This window comes from Arachis hypogaea, chromosome 18 (genome assembly GCF_003086295.3).
Source record: "Arachis hypogaea cultivar Tifrunner chromosome 18, arahy.Tifrunner.gnm2.J5K5, whole genome shotgun sequence".
Classification (NCBI taxonomy): domain Eukaryota; kingdom Viridiplantae; phylum Streptophyta; class Magnoliopsida; order Fabales; family Fabaceae; genus Arachis; species Arachis hypogaea.
The window spans coordinates 74,788,821-74,798,255 of record NC_092053.1 but is presented as its reverse complement, the minus strand read 5'-3'; the positions used below and the strand labels follow the sequence as shown (position 1 = coordinate 74,798,255).

The window sequence follows — 9,435 nt, the reverse complement described above, 5'->3', positions numbered from 1 at the left end:
TTCTGCTCCTTGTAGCGCCTTGCTCACAAAGTAAATTGGCTGTTGGGCTTTCGCTTCTTCCCGCACTAGCACCGCTGCAAGCGCTCCTTCTGTTATGGCCAGATATAGGTAGAGTGGTTCTCTGGCTCTGGGTTTACCGAGAACCGGGGGTGCTGCTAGGATTTCTTTGAAGTGGTTGAATGCTTCTTCGCACGCAGGGGTCCATTCAAACTCTATTCCCTTCTTCATCAGGTTGAAGAAGGGTAGGGCTTTTGTTGCCGATGCACCGAGGAACCGGGACAACGCGGTGAGCCTTCCCGCCAATCGCTAAACGTCTTTGATGCAGCCCGGGCTCTTCATCTGGAGTATCGCTTGGCATTTTTTAGGGTTGGCTTCCACCCCCCTTTGGGTTATCATGAATCCCAGGAACTTTCCGGCCTCCATGGAAAAGGCGCACTTAAGCGGGTTGAGCCTCATGCCGTGTTGTCGGAGGGACGCGAACACATTCTCCAGGTCACTTATGAGATCACCAGGTTGGGTGGTCTTTGCAAGGATATCGTCCACATAGACTTCTACCGTTTTGCCAATGAGATCGCTGAATATTTTGTTCATCAGCCTCTGGTACGTGGCCACTGCGTTTTTCAGGCCAAAGGGCATCACCTTGTAGCAATATGTTCCTCCTAGTGTTATGAACGCTGTCTTTTCTTCGTCTGGCCAGTGCATCGGTATTTGATTGTAGCCAGAGTAAGCATCCATGAAGCTCAGATACCGGTATCCTGCAGCCGCATCAACGAGTGCATTAATGTTGGGGAGGGGGTAGCAGTCCTTGGGACATGCTTTGTTGAGATCGGAGTAGTCCATACACATCCTCCATCTCCCATTGTGCTTTTTTACCAGGACCACATTTGAGAGCCAGGTCGAGTAGTCCAGTTCCCGGATAAACCCCGCTTCGAGGAGACTTGCCGTTTGTCTGGCTACCTCCTCTGCCCTTTCCTGAAACATCTTTCTTCTCCTTTGAGCCACTAGTTTGGCTTCCGGCCTGATGGCTAGGTGGTGTGACATGAGTCGGGGGTCTATCCCCGGCATGTCGGCTGGCGTCCAGGCAAAAAAATCGCCATTGGCTCTGATCATTTTCATCAAAGGCTCTTTTAATTCATGGGGGAGGTTTCTGTTCACGAACGTGAACTTTTCCTCTGTATTCCCGACCCTGAACTTTTCCAGGTCCCCTTCTGGTTCGGGTCTGGGCTTGTCGTCAACTCTGGCATCCAGGTCGGCGAGAAACACCTCCGATGCCTCTTTAGATTTTTTCCTTAAGGAGAGGCTGGCGTTGTCGCAAGCGACTGCCATTTCCAGATCTCCTTTTACGGATCCTACCGACCCGTCCTCAGCTATGAACATCATTATCAGCATCCTAGTGCTGATGACTGCCCCTAGGTCATTGAGGGTCTTCCTCCCCAGGATGATGTTGTAGGCGGTGGAGTCTCGTAGGATCACAAACTCGGCCATCACTGTTCTTCTCTTCTGACCTTGTCCCACGGAGGTCGGCAAGGAGATTATCCCGTCCGGCTTGATGAAGTGGTCGCCGATCCCTACGACGCCGTGCTGGTGAGTCTGTAGGTCGGCGTCTCTTAGGCCTAAAGCGTCGAACACATTGCGGAACATGATGTTCAAGTCTGCCCCCGTGTCCACAAGGATCCGCTTGACAAGACCGGTTCCTACTCTGGCCGTTATGACCATGGGAGGGCTTTCCCCGACCTCGTCAAACCATTGGTCTTCCGGGCCGAATGAGATGGATGGGAGTTTCTTGGTGTTTCGCGTAGGGGATGAGGAAATCACGAGGACCTTGGCGTCCTTCTTATGTGCCGACTTCGATCTGGGCACTGCGTTTCTTGCTGTTACCACGTTTACTATGGTGAGGCCGTGGTCGTTCTCTTCTGGCTCTTGATGCCGGTTTGCTGCCCGTGTTCCGTCCTCGCTCTCGTGGTCGCGGTTCCGTCTCCTTGGCTCCCTAATGAGGTGGGAGAACTCGGCTGGCTTTCCATCTCTAATTGCCTGTTCCAGCACGTCCTTCAAGTCAAAACAGTCCTGAGTCTTGTGCCCAAAGCCCTTGTGATAGTCATAGTAGAGGCTTCGGTTCCCCCCTGTTCGCTCCTTTTGTGGTCGGGGCTTCAACAAGATCCCCTTCTCGGCTATCTGTTGATAGACTTCCGTGATTGGTGCGGAGAGGGAAGTGTAATTAGTGAACTTCCCGACTCGAGGGAAAGGCCTGGGTGCCTTGCTTGGACCGCCGTCTCTGGCGTGTTCTTTCTGTCTTTCTCCATTCCCGCGGAGCCGGTCTTGATTGTGGGAGGGTTGCCGTTTGTTGGCAGCCACGACTTGGCTGACTTCCTCATCGTTAATGTACTCCCTGGCTACACATTGGATCTCCTGCATTGTCCACACCGGCTTCGTGGTGAGATGCTTTCTGAAGTCCTCATTCAGAAGTCCGTTTGTCAGGCACAAGCTTGCAACTGAATCTGTCAGCCCGTCAATTTCCAGGAACTCATCGTTGAATCGGTCAAGGTATTTTCTGGTCGGCTCTCTGGCCCTCTGAGTCACTCCAAGCAGGTTGATTGGGTGTTTCGCTTTTACAATTCTAGTCGTAAATTGGGCTAGGAAGGCGTGGCTGATGTCCGCAAAACCGGTCACCGAGCCTTGCGGGAGGTTGTTGAACCACTGTATTGCAGGTCCCGCTAGGGTGACCGGGAAAGCGCGGCACCTCACCTCGTCTCCCACTTCCTCTAGGTTCATTCTGGCTTCGAAGGCCGTGAGGTGTTCCAGTGGGTCTTGCGTTCCGTCGTACCTCATGTCCGTTGGCTTGTTAAAGTGCTTTGGCAGCCGAACCTCGAGGATAGAATGATGGAATGGGGTTGCGCCCATTACCACTGGTCCCCGTGTTCTGGTTGTTCTTCTCTCGTCGTCCTCCTGACGAGTGTCCTCACGGTTTCGCTCCGTGGTACGCCTATCGTTCCTGGCGTACATGAGGGGGTCATCGCATCTTCTCACGCGTCCTCCCTCCCTGGTGTCCTTAGGCTCAGATTGTGGGCTAGCTGTTCGTCGGGAGGGGCTTCTTGAGACGGAGCGGGAGTGGCTCGATTCAGGAGATCGTATGGTTCGCCTTGGAGGGGAGCTCATGCGTTGCCGAAGAGGCGCCACAAAGGCTTCCCCTCTACGCTCGGTCTCGCGGCCTGTTCCTCCTGGGCCCAGTACAACTTCCATTCAGGCAATTACGTCCCCACAGATGGCGCCAATGTTCGGTAGGTCGGGTACTGGACGGATCGCGTTGGTATTTTGATTGATGAGAGGGGGAGTCGTCTGGTTCCGGGTTGCTGGATTGGGGTAGGCGATGTACCGAGCACTTCGAGTGTGGAAGGGGGTGTCACCTGCAAAGACACTCCGACGCTCAAGTCAGTAAAGCGTGCAGGCGAATAAGGGTTGAGTGGTACGTGACGTACCTTGGGGGAAGGGTAGGTCCTTCCCCATATATACCGTGTCAGAGGTGGGCCCTGCAGGGACAGGCCCACCTTCTTCGAGGCCTCCCTTACACAGCTGTAGCGAAGCTGTCAGGGACGCGTGTCAGGGATGCGTGTCCGGGTCGGCATTTAAGCATTTTACTTCTGACCGTTCGGGTCGGGTGGTGCCCGGGTCGGGATGGCCCATAAATGGTTTGGGCCAGGCCGTAACAAAAGTATTTTTTTTGTGAAAACTAATTTATTTTGGAACTTAAGAATATAGCGATATATAATTCATGCAAATATTGGTCGATTTAAAAGAATATCTATGAGTTACATACACATATCAAAAATATTTATATATTTGGATAACTGGTTAAAAATAAATTAATGCATATTATTTATGCGAACAATAATCGTCTCAAAAAAAGTTTATTCGTTGGTCAAATAATAAATATTAAACCTTGTGCTTATTTTTTATTTAATTATGTAATCACTAATCGGCCCAAAAGAAGGTTCTTATTTGGCCAATTAATAGAAAATATATGCCAGAAGAAATAGATATAATTCTCAAGTTTTCATGTCAACAATAAGTCGATCCAAAGATAGGCTTATTATTAAACAAAATTTTGTTAAGAATATTTGGTAAGTCGCACTAAATAAATTTATGTGTATATAATTTATGCAAGTATAAATTAGCCCAAAAAAAATTTTGTACTCATTCAAATTATATGCGCATTTGTGGTAATAAACATGTGATATTTATCTGATTTCATGTGAACAATAAGTTTGTTCAACGATAGACTTATCGTTTTGACAAAATTTATCATTATTTTATTACTATATTAAAAATTCTGCTTAAATATTTCTGTCTAAAGACTAAATATAAATATTGTGCTAGGTAATAATTGTGATGGGCCCACCGTCATATGAATTTTATTTATATGATATGTAACTTAGGTGAAAATATTGTTTTGTTTTAAAGTTAAATATGTCAACCTATGTATACTTTGTGTAACACCCACAATTACAGGAAACACACTCACAAACAAATATGCATAAACAAGTATGATGTAAGTTTATTCCTATCGTATGCCATGAGCTCATGTGTCGGTTGCCTACTCGCTCCCGACATGACCCGGGCACAAGTTCCGGATATGACTTTCCAGATGCATACAGTGTGCATATAAGTCTTACAGCCAGGCCGCATATAGTGTGACTTTTAAGTGTATTTCAATATGCTTTGGTTATGAAAAAGTATATTTTTGGGTTTTGTAATAAGAAACAAGAAAGTAAAATGGCGAGAAAATAAATCAATAACTAAGAAAGCTCTTAGCAAGGTAAGAGAATTAGAATGGTTGCAAATAATCAGTTCATGTATATCTCTTGTAGAAGAAAACTCTTGTAGAAGCCCAGGAACTCATTAAAATGGTTGCAAATAATCAGTTCATGTATACCTCTGAAAGAAATCCTGTGAATAATGGGATGACTCAGAAGAAAGGAGTTCTTGAGAATGATACTCTGAATGCAATATTAGCTCAGAATAAAATATTGACTCAACAAGTCAATATGATTTCTCAGAATCTAACTGGAATGCAAGCTGCATCTGGCAGTACTAAAGAAGCTTCCTCTGAAGAAAAAACTTATAACCCTGAGAATCCTGCAATGGAAGAAGTGAATTACATGGGAGAATCCTATGGAAACACTTACAATCCTTCATGGAGGAATCATCCTAATTTCTCATGGAAGGATCAGCAGAAGCCTAATCAAGGCTTCAATAATAATAATGGTGGGAAAATTCGGTTTGGCAATAGCAAACCTTTTCCATCATATTCTCAGTAACAGACAGAGAATTATAAGCAGAGCCTCTCTGACTTAGCAACCATAGTCTCTAATCTATCTAGGACCACTCTCAGTTTCATGACTGAAACAAGGTCCTCTATCAGAAATTTGGAGGCACAAGTGAGTCGGCTGAGTAAAAGAGTTACTGAAACACCTCCTAGTACTCTCCCAAGCAATATAGATGGGAATCCCAAAAGAGAGTGCAAGGTCATAACTATAGCCAAAGTAGCTGAACCTGGAGTGAGTACAAATGAAGTGATTTCCAGTGAGGAAGACCTTGCTGGACGTCCACTGACCAATAAGGAGTTCCCTAATGAGGAACCAAAGGAATCTGAGGCTCATACAGAGACCATGGAAATTCCACTAAACTTACTGTTGATATTCATGAGTTCTGATGAGTTTTTTTTCTCTAACGAAGATGAAGTTATTGTTGAAGAGCAAGTAGCTCGGTATCTAGCAACAATCATGAAATAGAATGCCTTGGTTCAATAGAAGTTACCTCAGAAGAAACCGGATTCTGAAAAGTTCTTAATCCCTTGTACCATAGGCACCATGACCTTTGAGAAGTCTTTCTATGACCTGGGGTCAGGAATAAACCTCATGCCACTCTCTATAATGGAGAAACTAGGGATCTTTGAGGTACAAGCTGTTAGAGTAAAGCTGTGGATGATATGGAGTAGCCACCTTGTGGCGAATTCCATACCGAACCATGGCAGATTAAAGCTGTTTATTGCAGAAGTGAGTGCCCCCATCACTGATTAGTACTCTAGGGACACCAAATCTGCTAAAGATATGTTTCTGGAGGAACTTCAGCACTGTCTTAGTATCATTGGTGGGTGTGGCAATGGCCTTCACCCATTTTGATACATAATCAACTGCCACCAGAATATAAGTGTTTGAGTATGATGGTGGAAAAGGTCCCATGAAGTCAATTCCCCATACGTCAAACAACTCAATCTCCAAGATTCCTTGTTGAGGCATGGTGTAACCATGAGGCAGATTGCCAGCTCTTTGGCAACTGTCACAGTTACGTACAAACTCTCGCGAATCTTTATAGAGTGTGGGCCAATAGAAGCCACATTGGAGGACCTTGGTGGCTGTTCGCTCACCTCCGAAATGGCCTCCATATTGTGATCCATGGCAATGCCATAGGATCCTCTGTGCTTCTTCTCTAGGTATACACCTACGGATTATTCCGTCTGCACATCTCTTAAAGAGATAGGGTTCATCCCACAAGTAGTACTTTGCATCAGTAATTAATTTCTTCTTTTGTATCCTGTTGTACTCCTTGGGTATGAACCTTGCAGCTTTATAGTTTGCAATATCGTCAAACCATGGTGTTTCCTGAATTGCAAATAAATGCTCATCCGGAAAAGTCTCAGAGATCCCAAGAGAGGGGAGGGGCGTCCCTTCTACTGGCTCTATCCGGGACAGATGATCAGCCACTTGGTTCTCTGTCCCTTTTCTCTCTCTTATTTCTATATCAAACTCTTGCAGAAGCAACACCCATCTGATGAGCCTGGGTTTTGAATCCTGCTTTGTGAGTAGATATTTAAGAGCAACATGATTAGTATACACAATCACTTTTGATCCTACTAAGTATGATCTGAACTTGTCAATGGCGTAAACCACTGCAAGTAATTCTTTTTCTGTGGTTGTGTAATTTTTCTGAGCATCATTTAAAACACGACTAGCATAATAAATGACATGCAGAAGCTTGTCATGCCTCTGTCCCAATACTGCACCAATGGCGTGATCACTGGCATCACACATTAGCTCAAATGGTAACGTCCAGTCTGGTGCAGAAATGACTGGTGCTGTGACCAGCTTAGCTTTCAGCGTTTCAAACGCCTACAGGCACTCTGTGTCAAACACAAATGGCATGTCAGCAGCTAGCAGATTGCTTAGAGGTTTTGCGATTTTTGAAAAATCCTTTATAAACCTCCTATAGAATCCTGCATGCCCCAGAAAGCTTCTGATTGCCTTAACATTGGCAGGTGGTGGTAATTTTTCAATTACCTCTATTTTTGCTTGATCCACCTCTATTCCCTTGTTTGAGATTTTATGCCCAAGGACAATTCCTTCAGTCACCATGAAGTGACACTTTTCCTAGTTTAAAACTAGGTTGGTTTCTTGGCATCTTTTCAGAACAAGTTTCAGGTGATCAAGACAGGAGCTGAATGAGTCTCCATATACTGAGAAGTCATCCATGAAGACTTCCAGAAATTTTTCCACCATATCAGAGAAAATAGAGAGCATGCATCTCTGGAAGGTTGCAGGCGCGTTACATAACCCAAATGGCATCCTTCTATAAGCAAACACTCCGGACGGACATGTGAATGCTGTTTTCTCTTGATCCTGGGGATCTACTGCAATCTGGTTATAGCCTGAGTAGCCATCCAAAAAGCAGTAATAATCATGACCTGCTAGTCTTTCTAGCATCTGGTCTATGAATGGTAAAGAAAAATGATCCTTTCTGGTGGCTATATTGAGCCTTCTATAGTCAATACACATGTGCCACCCTGTAACTGTTCTTGTAGGAACCAGTTCATTTTTTTCATTATGAATCACTGTCATGCCTCCTTTTTTTGGGACGACTTGGACAGGGCTCACCCAGGGGCTATCAGAAATAGGATAAATAATCCCAGCCTCTAGTAATTTGGTGACCTCTTTCTGCACCACTTCCTTCATGGCTGGATTTAGCCGCCTCTGTGGTTGAACCACTGGTTTGGCATTATCCTCCAATAGGATTTTGTGCGTGCATCTAGCTAGGCTTATGCCCTTAAGGTCACCTATGGACCACCCAAGAGTTGTCTTGTGTGTCCTTAGCACTTGAATAAGTGCTTCCTCTTCCTGTGAATTTAAAGCAGAGCTTATGATCACTGGAAAAGTATCACCTTCTCCCAGAAATGCATATTTCAAGGATGGTGGTAATGGCTTGAGCTCGGGTTTAGGAGGTTTTTCCTCTTCCAGAAGAAATTTCAGAGGCTCTTTCATGTCCTCTGAGTCCTCCAAATCAGGCTGAACATCTTTAAAGATATGTTCCAACTCTGATTCGAGACTCTCAGCCAAGTTGATCTCTTCTACCAAAGAGTCAATAAGATCAACTTTCATGCAGTCTGTTGATGTGTCTGGATGCTGCATGGCTTTGACAGCGTTCAACTTGAACTCATCATCATTGACTCTCAGGGTTATTTCCCCCTGTTGGACGTCAATGAGGGATCGTCCAGTTGCTAGGAAGGGTCTTCCTAGAATGAGAGTAACACTCTTGTGCTCCTCCATTTCCAGCACAACAAAGTTAGTGGGAAAGGCGAATGGCCCAACCCTGACAATCATGTCTTCAATCACGCCTGATGGGTATTTAGTGGAGCCATCAGCAAGTTGGAGACATATCCGGGTCGGTTTAACTTCGTCAGTTAAGCCAAGCTTTCTGATAGTGGATGCAGGTATTAAGTTGATGCTTGCCCCAAGATCGCATAAGGCTGTCTTGGTGCAATTACCTTCTAATATGCATGGTATCAGAAAACTCCCAGGGTCTTTAAGCTTTTCAGGAAAGCTCTTCAGAATGACTGCACTGCATTCTTCAGTGAGGAGAACTCTTTCTGTTTCTCTCCAATCCTTTTTATGACTCAAGATCTCTTTCATGAACTTGGCATAAGAAGGTATTTGCTCAAGTGCTTCTGCAAATGGAATCTTTATTTCAAGAGTCCTGAGGTAATCTGCAAAGCGAGCAAATTGCTTATCCTACTCCTCTTTCCGGAGTTTTTGAGGATAAGGTATCTTGGCTTTATATTCTTCAACCTTAGTTGCTGTAGGTTTATTGCCTACAGAGGTGGTTGAAGAAGCCTTTTTAGAGGGGTTGTCATCAGCATGTGTGTGTGTCTGATCCCTCACTGGCAATTGAGTGCCAGAGTTAGAGACTAGAGTGACGTTAGATGCCAACTCCTTGTCTGTTCCTGGCGTCTGAACGCCAGAACTATGCCCATTTTGGGCGTTCAGTGCCAGATCTTGCCCATTTTGGGCGTTCAACGCCAGATCCTTGCCTATTTCTGGCGTTGAACGCCAGTCCTGCCTTGTTTCTGGCGTTGAACGCCAGTCCTGAGCATGGTCTGGGCGTTCAGTG

General features: G+C 45.4%; 1 protein-coding gene across 1 annotated transcript; it reads right to left on the bottom strand.

Annotated features, from left to right (window-relative positions):
• Window positions 1–306: 306 nt before the first annotated feature.
• On the bottom strand, window positions 307–3,237 carry LOC140181389 (uncharacterized). The gene has a single exon (XM_072224941.1). It carries the CDS (start codon window positions 3,235–3,237, stop codon window positions 307–309), a length of 2,931 nt encoding a protein of 976 aa, XP_072081042.1.
• Between the last annotated feature and the right edge of the window lie 6,198 nt (window positions 3,238–9,435).